Here is a 20,907-nt window from a genome sequence, read left to right as displayed (position 1 = left end):
AAGCCTGCCTCAAAAAGCAAACCCATTCAAAATCAATGAGAGTGGTTCCTGATGTCAAGGACAGCGAAGCCCTCGCAGCCTCTAGCATTTGAAATCCTCTATGGAAATCCATATTTACTAGTTATACGGCCACATTGGAAAACTAGTGATTCTGGCCTTTTGACCACCAGAGACTAGCTCACAATCTTTTCCTAACTTTTGTGAAGTGCTTTGACTTGAGTCAACATAACCATAAACATGATTACTATAATTGCAAATATTGTGGGGAGAACAAATTTTTAGTATGGCAGTGAATCCTTTGAAATTCAGTGTGAACATTTTGCATATTTGCAGATACGTATGTGTTGTCCTGTGTGGAACATGCATTTTTGTGCCAGATTTCATGGTAATCTATCCATGCTGAAGCAAAACTGTCAAACTGCTGGTGGAACAAAATGAAAAGACATTAAATCATAAAATTGATAAGGGTTCATTGCCTGGAAATGATGAACAAAAAGTTTGTACAAAAGTTTGTGACAGCTCATCTTGTACAAGTCCAGAAGCTTTATAAGTTATAAGTCTGACTTGTCATTCACTTCAAGACAAGTAAAAGGGTCACCAGTGTCATTAGAGGTTACCCCCGGGAACAACAGATATCTAGACTAATATTTATCTATCTGCACAACCACCCCATTAAAACAGGTAAACAGATTGATCATCTTGTTACAATTCAATGTTCTGCTGAGAGATATCTGATACTGGCATTCATCTAGATGTTACTTTGACATGTACCACACACCTAAACATTGCTGTAGACCAATCACAACACCTCATGATGACGGTACTCCACAATGGCTGTGGCCTCTCCCAGCAGGACAGTGTGTTCTGCCACACTGCATACATTGCTCAGAAATGGCTCAGGGAGCACAACTAAGAGCCCATGGCATTGACCAAGCCTCCAAACTCACCATATTCCAATCTGATTGAACATCTGTGTAATATGCTAGAACAAGCCAGACCCATGGAGGCCTTACCTTGCAACCCATAGGAACCAAAGGAACTGCTGCGAATGTCCCAGTGGTAGACACCACAGGATACAATGCCTATGCCCAAAGCCTAAATTTCATGTCAATCCATGCAATAATTGTTGATATTTTACCCAAACTAAATAGGATTGATTCTTTGTGGGTCATGCCCATTTGCAAAATACCATGGCAGTCCCTCCATTAGTTGTTGAATGGTGAACAAAGAAGTGGACCAAATAACCAAGAGCACAGTTAAACATTACTGCTGTAGCATGGCTATGTCTTCTTTGAGTAACACAACTTTATTCTAAACAGTGCTGATGTCCTGATGTCCAGAATACCTGCCCACCCTCCCTTTAATCCTTTCAACACTCCCTCCCCACTTACAAAAATAGCAATTATTTGACTCCAGAGAGGTAAAAGTGGATCTGTATTAATTATAAATGTGCGTGGGCTTTCCCTGACTTGAGCAAGAGGTCATACTGTTCTGTTACAGAGGTACTGCTCTACTGCACTGGGAATTATGTAGGTTAAAAAAAGAATGGTGGAGAGAAGGGGTGGTTATTTATTGATCACTCAAGTGCGGCAAATGCCCTTAGTACTTAAAATATAAGGTACACTCTGAAAGAGAGAGCCATGCTGAGACAAAGTGCAGATTCAGAAAATAAAGCAAAGCTGGAAGATAAAGAAGTAAATTCATAGTTCGTTCAATAGTTGTGTCTCTCCAACACTTATTTTTTATGGTGAAACTGAATGGAGGGAAGCTAGTGCTGACAACCAATCATTAAAATATATCATGTGCAATTTAAGAACATCTCAGCTGTGAGGCTATACATATGTGAAATGTATTTTCTCCCTTAACATTCACATGATTTCCCTGCAGGACATTTGTAAATTGAAGCAATGGTCAAGGGCCATCAGAAAAATTACAGCAATGTAATTATGCAACGACGGAAAGAAAAAAAAGAAGAGTGGGTGAGAGGGTTGGGAGAGGTGAAAAAGAACAAAAGAGACCTGCTTTCAAGTTGGAGATGAGAAGATGGGCCAAATGTAACAGTTTCCATTGTGGCCTAACCTGTGGCTGTCTTTCATCTCTAATTTTCTCCTTTTTCTTCTTTTTTATCCTTCTGTAGCGACAAGCTCGATTATTAATTTTACTCTTAAGCGCTGACATGGCTGCCTCTGTAATTACCTTATTTCAAAGCTGCCACATTTCACCTTTGAATGCTCCTGGCAGCACACTGAAGGTTTGTAATTGATATTTCCCTTTTCAGTCAGATGTCTTCAAGGACTGCGATTAGAAGGTAAGACTGAGTCTAAGTGGGCTCATGTGTACAAATTTCAAACCTTTTCTGTTTTCTACACACAAGTAAGAGCTTCAAAATTAAAAAGGCATAAACAAATTAGGCTTTGAAATATTTGATCATTAATTGCCTCAATGATAACAACAGGACTGTATCTTAAGACCAAGGGAAAACCACATGGGTTTATCTGCTTGGAAGCGGAGTAAGAAGATTCTTGCTTATTACAACTACGGTCTTATTTCTTTACTTTTTACTGTCATTCCTGTAAGTGATGATAAAATAGTGGTCAGCGAAGTGGTCTGATGACAAGACAGATTGCAAATCATATTGGTGATAGAGACGAAAGACAAGTCCATTTCTGTCAACACAACCCCAAGGTCCTCACCAGGGCAAGCTACACAGCTGTTTATGAGTATTTTATTTTCAAAACATTATTACATGTGAACAAATAACGCTTTATGTTGACATTTTTGTTTAGTTTTGTTCAATTTTAACAGATAGCATCTTGGTGTTATCAAATGTGCTCCAGCCATTCTTGAATTCCTGATGTGTTCGGTGCATAGTTGGACGGGCCATCGGGTATACCAGGACAAATCCTGGTATTTCGTGTGAGTCACTGTGTCACTAGCCAATCGCCGGTCAGATCAGATCTTCTAGTGAAGAAAAAAAAATCCTTGTGTGTGTGGTATTGCTACCATCAAGCTAACGATATATAATCAGGTTATTTAAACCACTTTATTCTGAGGGTTTGTTTTCCTCCAAATGTGTTTGGCTAACCTGAGACTTTGATTAAAACTCAGTCAGTCTACCTCATCTGACTACTTTTAGCAACACCACTGGGTCTATGGACCACAGTTCGCTAGGTTAGCACAGTATTACCAGAATTACCTCAAACAATGAAAATAGGTTCTGAAAATGACAACAAAGACAAACAAAAACAACAACTAAATTGAGTTCATGCTGCTTCCAGGAAATACCAATCTTGCCTTCTGAGTCCAACAATAACTGCCAGAGATACTCAACTTTTCTCATCCACTCAGCTTTTATATATTGCAAAGGAAACATCCAGTGATCAAGATGGAGGCATTGCAACCTTTAATACTTAAGTACTAGGATGAGGACTGGATTAGCCTGGCAGCCCACATCACCATCTGTACTTGCCTAATTACCCTCCCTGAAAAATATCAAATATATGGTGTGGTTCAGGGCCGTGCACCAGAGTCAGACAGTACACCCAGTGCTCAATAACCTGTGGATACTATTCCTGGCTATCTGCAGAGTTTGGCAAGACTCAATGTTGGAGTGTGGTTCATTATAAGAGGAGTTACAGTGTAGTTCACATTAGTGTGAATAACTCTTCAACTCCATGTACATCTTACTTCTGCTATTGTCTGCTATGATAGGTTTTTGGTAGCCCATGTGTTTTGTTGACTTTTAATAGAACATATGCAATATATTGTGTTTAATCGTGCCTTACAGCTGGGATCAGTGGGACCCCGAAAACATACAATACACCATTCTCTGCCACTAAGCCCTGAAACTCTCATAAAATTATGAAATGTTTTTTAGAATCCTGAAGAGGTTAAGTATTCCATTCAATAGGAAGGATTAGAATTTACATCATTGATATAACTACAGTGTAAATTAACACAACCACTAGTGCACAAGAGCACGATGTTAGCTTGGCTGAACACAGCTGGAGGAGAGATTAGTGACACTAGGAATAATCAGCCTTTAAAAAATAATTGTAATAATAATAATTATTATTATAATGACATTAAGTCATATAATGCAGGATTTAGAAAGCAGAAAGTGATAACATATTCCACACAGTCTGCAAACAAACAAGCCACAGACTGTTAGCCATTGTATGCAGGCATATACAATAACAATTAAGCAATTATACTGTAACAAGCTGACTCATTCACTCTAATCTGTGCTGTCTATATCTACACCCCCCACCATCACAGGTGATTTTTGCTCCTTTATCTGCTTCAGGTAATTTTCATAGAAATCCTGACTAACTGAACAATCCTGTCAATGGGACAATAGGTTAATCAGTCAGTTAATGACCTAGATCAGATATTGTCTCATTGTCTCTATCTATCAGCACTGCTTTCTCTGAATGAATCTATCAAATTGCTTAGATCATATGCTTTGAGAATTGAGGCTCAATGACATGTTCAAACAAAGACGATTTGCGGTATCATCCAGTCACCGGTAATGCCGTCACAAACAGCTCCTCTCCAGGAATTGCTTCCAATAATTTGTCATCTTGAACATTTGCTGTTGACTTTACGATTGGATGCTAAAGAGTACGCCAGCCCCCTGTGATGTCCATGTGTACTCACATGCTGAAAAATTGGTGAGGGAATGAATAAGCAAGTTAGTTGTCAACCAGATGTGACATTTCATTCAAACTCAATGTCACCAAAAAGCTGGTGGCATTGAAGAACTGAAGACTCTGTCTGAGGCAGATAGTCTTCAGTTCAGGCTGTTAACATAATGAGCCAGTTTGTGTTTCAATGAGACATTCAGAGGCATTCCATATTTGGAGAGTTAAAGAAAAATATGGTTTCTTATTTGGAGTCTTATTTTAGTAGTTTTGGCCACAGTCAATTCAGACAGGGCAAAAAGCATGAGGTATCAGACAATTAGACAGGTTGTAAACAAGCCAACCATTTATTCTATATCTGCTTATCTAAAGCACTTTATTTGGAGGTTAACCCAAAAGGGAGCATAGCTGAAATGTTGCTAATAATCCTACATTGTAAAGAAAAACTACACATGCTTATTCTAAGTGTGTCAGACTTTAAGTTACAATGGATGTTGTCAACACATAGTATGGGTAATAACTTTCCATTCACTAAAAACAAACAAACAAACAAAACATATGACCCACGTTATAGAAAGAAATCCCCTTGTATCATAAACAAGTCTTTCAACTCAACAAAATTACATTGTTTGTTATTCCCTTCACCTTTCCTATAATATTTAAAATGATTCACATGGCTGTTTGGGATTCCACCAACACATTATTTTTACTTTTTACTTTTCTTTTTCCTAGAATTGCAGTCATCGTTAAAAGAGAGCAATGTTGAGTACTAATAGGAGACAGGAAAGGGGCAGTGGCCTTTGTCTATTTTCTGTCATCCACCAGCTGTAAACTCATCCGTAACAGGTTTTGTTTGCTCATAATTCACATAGTGCTAGACGCTGCATGTTCAAAAAGGCATTTGAAAAAAAACAAATGTTGACATTTTCAACTTTCTTAGATGTGGTTTCCTTGATGTTTTTTTGGACTCAGCGCAACAGTTTGAGCAGCAAACAGACATATTGTCAACTTCTGAAGCTTACATGCCCAACAGACAGAGAGCAACATTAGTTTTCATTTGGAGCCATACTTGAGTCATATGCTGTCCACCTGTTGAATGTAAGTATTAGCTCTGATTTGTTGTTTGTCAACTCCTGAAGGAAAGATGTGGCTCATATTCTGCTAAATGCTCTGTTATTTTTCACATTGATGAGAGTAGTGAAGCTAAAACGAAACAGTAAAGTTGTAGGCTATAAATCCAAAACAATAAGCTGAAAGATGCTAAAACTGTTAAGAAGCGCCTTGGCGCTGAAAAAGGGAGGACTCAAAGATGCGGATTCACCAGGGCGTTTATTGTCCAAAGAAAACAAGGAGCCAAAAGGGCTGGGGAAGAACACAAAGAGGCCGCCAAAAGAGTGGTGGGTCTGGCAGGGTCTGGGTCCGTGACCAGAGCGGCGCCCGGGGAATAGCGCAGGTAGAAGGCAGACGAGGGAAGCCGGGAGGACGGGCTGGAGCTCGAGAGCCAGGACGACCAGGCAGGGACCAGGAGAACAGGAGGAACGCCACAGGAGAGACCACGTGAGCGACCTGGAGCACAGGGAGAGCACACAGGAGAGACAGGGCGAGGAAACAGCCAGGGACGCAAGGAAGGCACAGCGGTGTGGAAACACGCTGGGGACGAGGAACGGAGGAGAAGCTGGAGGAGAAGACTGCCAGGAGCTTCTGGCAGCATCAGGGGTGCACTGCTATGAAGAACTGGCGAGGAAGGGAAAACAGAGGGCAGGTTAAATAGGGAGAGTGATGAGGGGAAAGTGGAGACAGGTGTGGGGGGCTGCGCAGGTGTGCCTGGTCGTCGCTACTCAGAGAACTCAACCTCCGGCTCCGCCTCCCAGCCTGCAGCGAACGAGAAAAGAACACAAAACAGAAAATAATCCCTGAACCCTCCCCGATGCGGCCCCAGCTGCCGCATCATGACAAAAACACTGTTAAATCTGCACTCTGGACTCCACTTCTGGTCATTTCTTTTTTTTTTTTTTTTTAGCAATTTTGCACATATTTTTAACAACCTCAGTGATTACCATTTCTGTATACAAATGGTCCATTTATGTTTATTACAGAGTTAGTGAGACTTTTTTGCACTTTATTTTTTATCTTTCTGTGCCTTTTTATATTATATGATATTTTTATTCTTATATATTCTTGTCTTTTCTTCACTCTTGTTTGTTCTCACTGCTGCTGTAACAAATGAATTTCCAATAAGTGGGATAAATGAAGTCTATTGTATCTCATCTTACATCCAAGAGCAACTGAATGAGTGGGTGACAATTCTTTATGGGTTTGTCAGTATGGGCAACCCCTCTCACACAACAGTTTGTTAACTCTAGTTGTAAAGAGTTACAGTTGTATATACTGTAGCAATGCTGCTTTGGCGTGGTTTAACAATTATAAGTTCAGACTCGACCTTGACCAATGTAGAGAAGTACTGATGCCCGTCAGTTAACTGGAGGCACTGGAGCATGTTACAGGTGTAACCAGGTAGTTGGACCTAGTTTCTCAAATAAATTCAAAGATACTTCTTGGTAAGAAATTAAAACACTCCGCCTTAAAACTGTGACTCTTTCCCTTCAGTACCTAGAGAATAAAGTGGACCCCAGTATCTTGCTTTTTGAAACATGCCTTTCAAAACCCTAAACCTTTCATTTGAAGATGCACTGATAGTACAACAACAAATAACACTCTCCTTACATTTTATCAGCTGCCTCTACTGCAAATGAATGTAAAATCAGCAACACAACCTTGTTGTCTTGTTTACCCAACATAAATTACCTCTGAGCATCTCCTTGTTAATCAAGTTGAGAACGCACAAACAGACATTGTACACGTAGGTGGCAGACACACACACACACACACACTTCCAATAAAAGTGCTTCTCACACTTCTGCAAAGTCAGACTAAAATATTTTGTCCATAAATGCCTGGGGACCTGAAGCACTTTGCATGTCATATAAAATTTCATACGCTGCCTAAAATCAGTGTAACAGAAGCTATAAAAAGCCTCATTCAATCACAAAGGAACACTGTGTTCCACAATAGCTCACATGGATTGATGCAGAATAAATATATAGTTTGGTAAGCATATTTCTGATGTAGAAGAAACTAAAAAACAAAACAAAAAAAAAACAAAACAAAAAAAAAAAAAACAGGCACATATTTGAACTCAATTCACCATTATAGTTTAAAAAGTATGCAGGTGCTAACACTTGAAAGGAGTAGAACCTTAGGTCTAAGATTAGCCTGATGACACCACCCCAGGACTTTCACCTAGGCAAATACTCACATTTTCACTATATTAGACAAACACTGACCCAATAAAGTGCACAAAGTTCCATTCACACACACACACTCTCTCTGGTCTATGGGGAAGAGATATAGATATTTAATTGGCTAATTGAACACAAGTGTAGACATTGACTTAACATATTACATACAAATCATAACAAATTACAAGCTTGGAATCAAAATGTGGATGTATGTGTGATAAACAGCAATCTTTGCTAGCAAATGTTACAGTAAAAAAAAAAAAAAAAAAAAAAAAAAAAAAAAAACAGCTGGCTAGCAATTTTGGCTACTTGTGAAATATTTGGTGGTATTGTGAGATAGCCAAGTTACCTGTGATAGTCTCATCTTCTCCATTTTCCCTCATTCTCATTCCTGCTACCTCTGTCCCTGTCTTCCTATGAATTGTTTTTATTGATGCCAGTGCCTCATCTCTTTCTCTCTCTCTTGCCTTCTTAAAGTATCTCAATAAACGTGTCATCTTGTATAACAAAATTTATAAGTCTTTCTTGAAAAAAAAAAAAAAAACATTCATTCTGAGTTGCACAGAAAAACCAAGTACCTTTGCAACATGTTTCATTCTTCTCTCTGCTGTGCACTTAATGTTAGATTAGCTAACATAAGCTAGCTAACTGTTTCCATAGCTTAAGCAATTTTAAACTTACTCTGTACCTTACAGACCATTTATTCATACAAATATTATATAATCTTAGTTTGTAAACCCTGGGTTCATTAATCAATTAATCCATAATGGATATCTGTCACAGTCACTTTCCTTCAGCCAGGTTAGATGGGAGGGTCACTGGTTAGCATGAACGTTGTCTGGGTTAAGTTTTTGGGAGTTATGCAGCAACCCCTGCCCTGCTGTGCTGTGATTGGCTAGTACTCAATGGCTGTGAGTTTGAACAGCTGTCTATCAACATGGTGAAAATGTGAGTCACACACCAGAAGCGTGAGAGTTGGCAACCCTGATATCAACACTGACTGCCGCATACTGATTTTCTATTTTATCATTTATGGTAGCGTTGCTTTTCTGTCCTGTCTGCCTGGGGTGGGACTGCACTTCTCAGTGCGTGCACCACACACACGCATGAGGCTGCGGTGGACACAGTGAACCAGGTGAAGTAACAATAACTTGAGTTGACGACAGTTACGCTCAAAGTGAAATAAAAAGTAAGTAGCTCTGACATGTACTGGAACTTTTCAGACAGTGTGTATATTAACTATAGTGTAGCTACAACGACCACGTCCATAGGCTCCGGAGGCACTGTAACTGTGAATTCCACTTTATCCAAAGAAGTTACCTTGTGGCATCCAAAACTTCAGTGCATTTCAGTGTGGTGTAGAGGATATTTACTTAACTGCTCCAGCGATGTTAGTCTGTAAGACCTGTATGACCTCCTAAAAGCTGTTTTAGAGGGTAGTCAAATTGAGAGCTACCATCAGCACAAAACAACAGCTTCTAGCAGCTTTAATGCCAAAATGTCCACCTCCTCCAATCTCACCTCTTCTCTCTCCCCTCCCTCCTCCTCCCTACTCATTTCTTTCTCAGGTCTTCTCCTTTTCATTTCCTCCTCTCTGTGAGCAGTGTGGTGACCTGAACCGTGCAGTAGTGATTGCCTCTGCAGTTCAATGTGGAGGTCTCATTTCCCAAGCCCCATGACTACTCCTGGAGGTGCAGCTCCACTGTGATTGATGCTTTATAAAACATTTTTTACAGTTGTGACATTTCAGGGAAAACAAGCAGGGTCTGAACTTTTCATCTGCCGAGTCCACTCGCCTGTACCACCCCTCCAGTCACCACAATCTAACCCTCACTTACCTTCTCGTTCGTTTTTGTTCATCCCTCACCTCTAAACTTATCTTTCCTTTCAGTGCTTTCCTCAGTCTTTCACTACCCTGTCTTCCTCCTTCATATTTCCCATCCTTTCAGCTCTCCTTCAGTCCTTAAATTTCATATCTGAGTCAATTAAAAAAGATTTGTTCTTCATTCATAGGAAATCACTTAGATTTATAGTATATTCCTATACTTATAGCAGCTGATCAGTCCATCCTTTTTGATTCTTCTTGATGATGCACATCAAACAAACTATATATATATATATATATATATATATATATATATATATATATATATATAGTTTGTTTGACAGCCATTCCATTCTAGTGTCTGTTGAATTCCAACACAAGCACACCTCATTCTATTTAATGAGGTATTGATTAGGTGAACACCTGAACCAAATCTTGTTTAACAAGGAAAAACATAAAAACCACTAAAAACCGAACTCTTCCTAACTTAAAACATTAGTATTGTGATGTTTCAAAATAAATATGAACTTTTCTTTGCGTTATTTGAGATCTGAAAACACTGCATCTTTTTTGTTATTTTGACCATTTGTCATTTTCTGCAAATAAATGCTATAAGTGACAATATTTTTATTTGGAATTTGGGAGAAATGTTGTCATTAGTTTAAAGAATGAAACAAAAATGTTTATTTTACTCAAACACATACCTATAAATAGTAAAATCAGAATAACTGATAATTTTGCAGTGGTGTCTTAATTCTTTCCAGAGCTGTATGTATATAGTATGCAATTTATGTACAGCCTTGTGATCATTCCAGCATTTGGAATTGTTTAATGTCATGAGTGCTTGCAAGCTCTGAACATAGGAGTCCTCTCCATGTCTAAAATTCATCCCCTATGACAGGAATGTGGCATTACATGTGTAATTTGAGTCTTTGCCACACTGCACAAGGACATTAGCTATCCATCTGCGATGTCATTGTGATTGTTCACTCATTGTTAGAGCTGCCTTTTGCACAAGAGTTCAGCTCATAATAATAGTGTTTTGCTAGCTGATTGGGAAAATTTCAGACTGGGGAATCTGCATGCCGATGACATTTAGATGACTAATTGTTTCTGAGCTCATGAATCACAGTAAGAGTTATCTCTTCCTGGTTTCTGGTGTGGTACAGGTCTCATTGAGCATGATATTAATGTTTAAGGTCCTCCAGTTATAATCCGACATTTGAGTTACGGTACTTTCAAACCTTTTTCTATATGGTTTTACCTTGTCCAGATCAACATTGATCAAGCATACACAACATTTAAACAAAAAATACTGACCTTCTTAACAGATAGTGAGAGGTCTGTTCAACCTCAAGAGATTGAAGCTTTCATCACAACCTCTGGAATGTATTGTATGCCAATGCAGTCATGCATTATGGCATGTATAAGATGCCTATGGTGTTTCAGTGCTGTGAACAGTTTGGATGACTGAGCAGCTGGACGACTGAGAGGCTGACCTTTATTCAAGTTAATGTATAGTGATGGATGATGCCAGTATGCACTGCCAAGGGGACATTTATGTGCTTCCTGAGTATTGTTAGCCAGTGAAACAACTCTTGTAAGAACTTGTCACCAGCAGAGGAACCTGTGGTGAGCCAGTGTTAAAGCTCCACATGGATGCTGCTGCAGGCAATTATAATCAGAGTGTAGATCGAGGCATCAGTTGTTCTTGCCAAATGTTACAGTTTTATTATAGTTTAACATAGTTCAGTTTATCTGAATGGCAGCATTCAGAATTTAAAGTTCAAGAGCACTTTGACATTGGTAGGGACATAAAAGTGATCTGAGGGTGGACAACATGCTAAAAAAAAGTGAGTTTGCTTCTCCTCTTTCTGAACTACTACACAGTTGGGTTACGCAGATGTATGCCTAGACGTGCCTATACAAAGCTCTCATTTCATACAGATATTGATGAACTACTGCCATTCAGTACATCATCAGACCAATTTGTGACCATTTGTCACAATACTGAACCTCACTACTGATGCATCATCAAGTCATTTGATCTCACCTGTAACCCTGACTCTGCACCTGCCTCCCCTCCCATGACTGAGCTACACTGTCAGGTTGCTTCTGTCTCCTGACAAAATAACACAGTAATGCATGCCATGTGAACAGTGAGGACAGAACATTTATGGCTAAACTGAGTATTATTTTTGCCATTATTGTTGACTCCACACATCAGCAATGGAGAAAATACAGTGACTTCTTGTAAATTAGCTCTTAATGTCTACCTTTCTCTTTTGGCTGCCATCCTGACTGAGCATATCATCAACTTAGCCAAGTTGCCAAGCAAACACACACATCAATGTTTAGAACTGCAACTCAACTTGTGAAAAACGGGATTGTCCCAAATTGAAAAAATATGGTGCACTGGCCCTTACAGAACCAATGCAAGAGACTATTTGTCCTGTATTTTCATGCACAAAACTGTTATTATAAGGACAATATTTTATAATAAATAGTGTATTATCCCTACCATCCTTACCAAATTATACTACACTACATGGTTTGCTACTGTGGCAATCCTACATGGACAATACAAAATCCCTCTGAGGTATGCAAGATACAGTCTGGTGGCTTGTGATATAGTTTTGAAGTGTGGCTGTGTCCTAAAGTCTGCTGGTAGTCAGCCATATTAATTACTGTATCCTCCCTCTCAGGTAGCTTGCGTACACTTTACTATCAGAATTCTGTGCTGTTCTCTCTGAAAGAGCTGGGCCTCCTTCATCATTCAAGGTAGCTTGCCCTCCACTGTAAGGCCTGCCCACTTTGACATCGGCTTAGCGCGTGTTGCACCTCTAGCCACGCATGTGTCTGTGTGTGTTTGTATGTATGTGTGTGTCCACACGTGTGTGGGTGTGCGAACATATGTCACTGCCATGCTGCCTTTTCTAGGTAGTAAATTCTCCATCATGACTATCAGTATGATTAAATAGAGGTACCTGGCCACATCCATCATGACACATAATCACCCAGAAGGTCACACAGGTCATGGACTAGGGAAGGAAGCTAATGGAGTAGGTACATTCAGTGTTGAGTGCATTATTGGATAACCATGTTGTGTTCAGAATAAAAGCTCTTATATCCTACAAGTTTCAATTAGTCCAAAACCAGACAGCAAATACAGTGAGATATCCTCTTTGATCAAAGCATTTTCTGCTGAAAATGTTTTGCTCATCGTCATTTTCATTGTTGGTCCCAAAGTGAATGAACAAATTTAAACATAGTAACCCTACACAGTGGATACAATAGAGCCTGTGCATCTATGCTCAGTAGCTATTCTGAAAGCTATGTTTTAATGTTATCTGTTTTGAGATGTAGAAAAGCCATTACCACTGCCAACCTTCTCACCATAGAAATCTCTCACCATCACAAAGTCAATGTAAGAATATAACCACAGTTACTGTGTGACAAATGGTTGACCTGTTACCAGAAACGTCCATTTTTGCACACACACACCTGAAAATAATGTACCCAAAATAAGGTTATTGTCCTTCAACCCTTTTGACTGGTCATAACGCTGGTCTCTTTCTAAAGGTAACTCTTCAAATTTTACAATCATAAGAGATAGATACACAAAATGAAGGTGTGTTTTGTCCAATGTGTTTTTTTTTTTTTTTTTTTTTTTTTAATAGACCAGGACCATCAGACACCACAGAAGCATACATGTACCCTTCACAATACATACCAAAGGAATGACAGCTGCTGAGGTTGGTATATCAATAGGAAAATACTGCTCAAAACAGAGGAAACAGGAAAGGTTTTAGCTGCAATTTTGTATAATATGGTCTTAAAATTTGAAATGTCAATGTGACTCTCAAAATAGGCTCCTTGGTCGCTGAATTTTGAATAGAACAGAATCTAATCATCTAAACATCAAATAAAAACTAGAAATTATTCTAACTTTTTTTTCCACAAGGTGGATTATTTTCTTAAGGTGGCTGTGAGCAGGGAGCAGTATCTGAGCTGTTTATTAATAACCTTGTTCAAGTGCCCCATCTGGACCATGAAGCGCCACATGGAGGTCAACATTGTGAAATCATGCATACTGTTACCATGTCCATCCTGGAAGAGAGACACGTTTTTAAGACGTGACTGTTTTGTGAGCTGCAGTGGCAGCCACAATGTAAAATCACCATTCATGTGCTCTCTAATGTGTATATGATTAAGTATGCTCCTCAGGGTGTGATTCTGTGATGGAGGTGTAGGATGTACTCATCATGCCCTTCACACATGAACACACACATAGACAGTTCCTGAGTTGACTACCTAAAACAGAGCACTAGATGAGAATTAACTTTTGTCCTTCTTGTCACTGGACTGTACTGTGTGTGTCAATCTTCCTTCTCCCTCTCTCTCTCTTAGCTTCCTCTTCAAACAAAAAGAATATAGAACTATAAAATGAAAAAAAAAAACAAAAAAAAAAAAAAACGCTGTCAGTTGTCCTGGCCACTGTAGTATTGTATGTATGTCTGTATGTATGTGATTCTTTGTATCTTCTGTGTATGTTAAATCATTTTTTATGTGTTTGCCAAATCTTTATTTAATTATTATTTTTGTGAACAGGGCTAAATGTTACAATTCACTGCCAATACCCAATGCCATCATTCTAGATTAGTGTATTAAGGTTCAAAAATACATTTAGAAAACACAAGGATATAAAGGATAGCAATAAGATGTGTTTTTCAAAGTGCTCTCATCACTCCACTTTCCTTTAAGACACTGGTTCCCAACCTTTTTGATATTTGGCTATTCACAACTCTTTGTCACAGGTTGCATATGTCTGTGAGCTGTGAACATGTAACCAAAAAACTATTTAATTCTTAAACTGCTTCACTTTAACACTTTTTACATCTTGTCCACACAGCCCTTGTAACCAAAGCAACATCTCAGCATCACAGCACTTACCGGATGTGTTCATTTACAGTGCTGCTGTGTTATTGCGCCAGCCCAATATACAAAAATATTGTAAAGGAGGACAATAAGGTCATGTACCAGGTAATGTGTATGGAAATATGTTTTTAATCTATTTTAATCACCTTAGGATGAGTAAATATTCAGTAGTTACAATGTTTACTTTTTACATTTAACTTACTCACTTATTCACTAAATTAAAACTAAATAAATGATTATTTTGCTGACATATTTGAGCAATCATTCCTATCATCACACTCAACCAAAATGACACATTCATGTGACAATGTCTTTTCCCAGATTTGCACCAACCCAAGTTGTCAGTCCCTCTGACCTGCTTTCTGACACAGTGCCCTTCAGCAATAGTGTAGGCTTTACACAATAGAGCAACAGAAAGAGAAGAAAGAATAGAAAAGGGTGAGAGACCTAGACAAGAATAGACAGTGATAGAAAGAGAGAGAGACTGTTAAAGAAAGAGGCAATCTCTCCCTCCCCTCTTTATTATAAACTCCCTGGTGGTTGAGTGAATGAAATTTAGATTAGCCTTTACGCTTGACCTGTTAACTCCCAATGACATAGAAACAGATTGTAGCTGCGAGATTAGAAGAGGGGGAGGGTACAGGTAGAGAGACAGAGGGAGGAAGGGAAATGAGAGAGAATATGAAGGATGAAGGAAATTAAAAAAAAAAGAAGAGAAGATGAAGAGATAGTGAGAGTGAGTGAGAGATAAACAGACAGGAAAGGAGATTAGGAAAAAGGGATGATGGGAGTGTTGATGGGATTAAATATGTGGATGAGAGGTGGAGAGAGAGACAGATGCCAGGAGGTAACCTCACTCAACTCTGTTTGGCTCTCCTGGGAGGAATGTGCTTTCACTGTGTAGTCTCTCTCTCTCTCTCTCTCTGTCTGTCTCTCTCTCTCTCTCTCTCTCTGTCTCTCTCTCTCTCACACACACACACAAAGTTACGTCATACATGGAGTACACACATTTTTCTTCTGCTCAGATGACTTCATACAGCATGCACTCACGCATGCATGCACGCACGCTCGCACGCACGCACACACACACGTTCTTCCATGTTATGCACACTTATATATGCACAAATATACATAGTATGGTAAAACAGGAAGTAAATCAGGGAACTACAGCTATAGTTCATAGGATACAACAACAGAAATAAAATACAATAGAATTTGAGATCGGACTAATCAATGATGGGGATGAAAATGAAAAACAAGCCCTCTTTTTAGCTTCAGCTAAACCTTGGAGTTCACTGTCACAGCATACACCTGAATGAACATAAAGACCTTAAATATGTAGCACAAATGAATAATCCCAGTATGGACATTAACAAGTCATCACTGTCTGTCTACTAACTTTGCTTCTATACAAAATTCCAAAGATCTTTAAGAAATGAAAATAAAGTTTGAATAGAATCACCGACGTGATGTAAATCAGTATTAGTATCAGTAGCGTCAAAACTCATTGGCAGAGTGACAGAGATTTATGATTTATGAACAAGCAAGTGTAGTGTCTAAAGTCTTTTTATTCTTATGTCCTATTCTATTCTAATGTCTTTCTATTCTTTGGGTTCATGTTTAGGTTAATAGCCATGAATGTAAATGTGTAAGTGACAGGGAGAGGGCCTTCCCTTCCTCCATTCTGTTTCTTGGAAGAGTGAGATCCTGTCATGTCTCACTATAGATGATGAAGACAACTAACATATATATACTGATGTTTAGAGCTGACACAAGCAAGGCAGTGGGAGCGGAGATCTCTTCATCATCTTCACATCATCTCTATCCAATATACCACACAAGAAAAAAATCTCAAGTAAGCATTTTAACAACAAGAGAATGAGTAAGGAGAAAGTCAGTGTGCTAATATTAACAGTCTGAAGAAATGTAATAATAAAACTAAGCAGCTGGCAGGTAAAGTCATCACATTTTTCATTCACATGAAAAGCCACACACAGCACCAGTGTTATACCAACAGGAAAAATCTCCAACAGTTTGTGACAAGATCAACATCACAATGTCTTATGCAAGAATAATCTGAACTAATTGTCTTGACAAGGTGTCAAATGTTGAACAATTAGACGTGTTAAATGGCCCTGTAATGACTGCTGAACATGTTGGCCATATGGATGGGCCCCACTGAGATCTAACTGTTGGCAAAGGGCCCAACACTCTGATATCATCAGAGAGAGAAAGAGAGAGGGGAACAGAGCAGCTCCACCTACAGTGCCCAGTATCAGAGGAAAGTGTTATGGTAATTCTGTTTTGTACGTGTTTTGTTATAAGTTTGTCTTATTGGAATCTTTTTATTTTCATTCATTTCACTTATGTTGCCTTTTATCGCCTTGTGTTTTGTTTGCACATGTTTGTAGTTTCATGTTGCCTTGCTGAATCAGAATTTGACTAAATTGAGCTGAACTAAATTTCAAACTGTAATAGAAATAGGGGAAGATGGAGAAGGGGCCGAACAACACAACGCACAATACCAAAAACACCAGGAACAATGCAGATTTTTTACAAAGCCTGAAAGCATAAAGACACTTGCACTGTCGTGCTGTGGAAAACTTTGCACTAGCATCTTATTACACCCCAAAGTTATGTTTTATTCTCAGGATATTTCCAGCAGTCACAGTAATTCTGATGGGATGAAAAGAGGAAGTTGAAAAGAGGAAGTTGGGTTTCAATATAAAGAGCAACAAAGTCCATGCTGGGAGGAGGAGGTTGTGGTGGAAGAATTGGTCCAACAAAAGATAGGACTGCAGTTTGTTTCCCAAATCAAAACCAAGGGTTGTCTCTTTTATCCATAACTGTTTGACAACTGGTATGCTGTCCAGTATGCCTGCTGCTGGTAGGGCCATGGTTTCCTATGGCTCGTATCAGAGGGTAAGGACAAACAACCTATATGGTTACTCTGGTTGGAAGAGTTTTTAGGGCAGGATTTGCCATCCTCAGTTCATGAACAGATTTGTAAACATTTTTCTTCCAATCCCTCTCCTATAAAGGTAAGATTAACATATTGTGTCTGTTGTCACTGTGAACCTTTTCTATATTAACAAAGACCATTTACGCCACACTAGATATTACAAGCGGATATACCGCAAGATGGTATTCTGGCAGAAACAAAAATGTCTGTGAATATATTGACACATTAAATATCAATATATTTGTACTTGGCAAATCTGGAAACTAACCACATATCCTCATGCTGTCGCAAACAAATTTCTAGGAGACAGGTTTGTTCATTCAGACATACTGGTGCTTGCACAGTTAACTTTACGCAGCATCCCCTCATTTTACACTTTGTCATTTATGCTAAATTCTCTCAGATTTATGTCATGATATCATACAGATGGGAGGAAGCAAAGCAAATCAAGGATACAGGGTGTGGCTGTAAAGCCTGTAAAGCCCTCTGTGGAAAATGTATGATTTGTGATTTTGGGCAAGTCAACTAAAACTGATATGACGTGACATGATTCAACAGATGGTCACACATAAAGAGATGAAAACTAAAGCTTAAATTATCCATTCTGTTCCTGTATCACCTTGGAGGTCTATAAGGGTCCATGTGATTTGACAATAAATTATAAATTCAGTCATTTGCCCACAAGGTTCCTGAATGGCTGACACCTAGAATTTATGACCACGCTGACTGCCTGAGAATGCATATGGATATACAGAGCAGTATAAACACAACTGTGGTTGCAATTGCTATGCACCCTGCTGTCTGTGCCAGGGTCATTTCTGGAGCTTAACTTTCTTGAACAGTTGTAGTGGGAACACCTATACATACACACTCATGGAACAGCAGTTCTGTTCAGAAAATCATGCAGCGACAGGTCAGGAGTTTAGGTTAATGTTCACATCAAACATCACATTGGGGAAAAAAAAAAAACACGTTGGGTTCCACCCCTGTCAGCCAAGAACAGAAATCTGATGCTGCACTGGGCTCACCAAAACTGGACTAATGATGCCTGGTCTGATGAATCTGGATTTCTGCTGAGACACACAGATGGTAAGTTGAGACTTTGGCATCAACAGCATGAATCCATGGACCCAACCTTCCTTATGCCAACAGTCCAGACCTGTGGTGGTGGTGTGATGTTGTGGGGAATGTTTTTGGCACAGTTTGGGTCCATTAATTACAATCATTCATGGTTTGAATGCCACAACCTATTGTTGATGACCATGTGCATCCTTTTGTAGCCTTTGTTACCCATCTTGTAATGAATACTCTCAGCATGAAAATGCTGACAAAGGGAGGCCCTACCCAGCACTAGTATGTGTCTTACTACAACAAAAAATACAGTACTACAGTTGCTGTTTTAAAAGCTTATCATGTTGACATAACAACTTTCACACATAATATAAAATACCAGTAACATGAACATCTCTCTTTCTGTATATTAAAGTTATTTTAGCAACTTCAGTCAAGAGTCATTGTGTATTTTCTTAATATTTATTGTAATATTCATTTGTTAGCAAATGATCTAGTATTATCTAGTTGTTTTTAATTCGAGTTTTGTCCACCCCCCCATGTGGCATAATGGTTTGACAAGAAACTATTTACATTCCTCTCATACGTAGGGTTAGGGTTAGGTTTTGCTGTTCAGTTCTCTTGCAGTGCAGTTTGTTGTATCTTCAATTCAGTTCTGCCTTCAGTTCTAATTTAGTTAATATATAATTTTGCCATGAAGATAAAGGTCCCTCTGACAGCATAAAGAGAAAGAAATGTTGAGAACAATCTTGAACACACACTTATTCACAGTGGTGGAGGACAGAAGGAAGACAAGCAAATAGACTAGAAGAGACTAGACTGAAACTCTTCATTGGATTTTATATCTGAGTGTGTGTCTCTCTGTGTGTGACCTGTCTGGTCATTCATTAGCAGTCACTCACCAGGATGCAGCATCTCACAAAACAGAAAGCACTGCTCTCCATTAAGAGCCTCTTATCCCTGCCATCCACTAAATCAGCTCTCTCCCTACAGACTCCCCGACTTTGATGACATTGCTTCAAAGCAGTTTCACTTTCACTTTAATCTTTAATGAAATAATAGTGCTGAAGAAGAAGTGATGGCCATTTATGTCAGTTTTAAAGGGAGATTTCAGCCCACTACAAAAATTTAACAGGCATGCTATCCTGAGATAAAACTGTTGAGCTTCTAAGCGGGAAATTGCACCTCTATGACATTGGACAAAAATTAAATAGTTTATTGGATTCTCTCAAATTTTCTTGTCTCCGACTTTGACGATTGCATCAAAAAGGAGTCATCAGAGCCAACTGAAAGGCCCACTGGGTGCAAAACAATTAGCTTTGTCTAACTTTGGTTTTAAGCAGAAAATGATAGGACATAAATATGTGTTGTGGTGAGTGTCAAGGTGTATTCAAACGCTTCTGTTTTTTTGAATAGAAAATGAAAAATGCCAAATGCACCCTTCCAAAAATGATGACAATTCCATTGTAAAAACAACACATAGCTCTATAAACCAACAGAAACTTGCTTTTTCATAAAATGTGACCAGTGTCTACTCCACATCAACCATATTTATATAACAAAAATACCAAGATGCTAATTTTGTGTGTGCTATTAACATTTACCAGGGCTCTGCTTCGACTTCCATGAACAAAAGCCCATTACTACTGCCTTATTCTCAGCCCAGTGACAGATAATTCAAATGAATGTGTTAATTAAGTATTTGAGGCTCCTGGGTGTCCAGCCTGAGCCTGCTCACTCAAGCCACAACAGAGAACCACTGTCACTGCCACTGACTGGAGGTACAGTCAGGTAAGTGTTTCTAATAGCCCTGGGGAAAATATAGGATACTTCAACATTAAGGAGAAACATGAAATTACAAAAATTGGATGAAAATATTGAATCTTTATACACTATTTTATTGATCATTTTCCACACTTGTATGTGCATGTCACAACATACTAAACAACAACTACTACTAGTACAGAAGAGATGAGCTGGTGTTACACAGCATGAAACTGTGTAGAAAAAAAGTGAGGACTTAAATTATGTGCTGAATCACTGAGATGTCAATTAAGTCCATAGCAAAGACTGCCTTTAAAAATAAATGTAGTGGGTAATTATTCACACAAGGATTTTTAAAATCCAGTCTGTAATGTGACAGTGACCAAATTTTCCACTACTCATTTC

At 38.8% G+C, this 20,907-nt stretch overlaps 1 protein-coding gene across 1 annotated transcript in view; it reads right to left on the bottom strand.

Annotated features, from left to right (window-relative positions):
• Positions 1-8,325, bottom strand: part of LOC108878813 (inactive N-acetylated-alpha-linked acidic dipeptidase-like protein 2) — a 330,935-nt gene extending 322,610 nt beyond the window's left edge. The window contains exons 1-2 of the mRNA XM_051077222.1: positions 8,292-8,325; positions 6,070-6,209 (exon numbers count right to left, since the gene is read on the bottom strand). Of these exons, the coding sequence (XP_050933179.1) occupies positions 6,070-6,209; positions 8,292-8,325 (174 nt within the window). The remainder of the gene's footprint in view (positions 1-6,069; positions 6,210-8,291) is intronic.
• Positions 8,326-20,907: the final 12,582 nt, after the last annotated feature.

Source organism: Lates calcarifer, linkage group LG17 (assembly GCF_001640805.2).
Source record: "Lates calcarifer isolate ASB-BC8 linkage group LG17, TLL_Latcal_v3, whole genome shotgun sequence".
Lineage (NCBI taxonomy): Eukaryota > Metazoa > Chordata > Actinopteri > Centropomidae > Lates > Lates calcarifer.
Note: the sequence above shows the minus strand (reverse complement) of the source record. Positions and strands in the feature narration are given on the sequence as shown.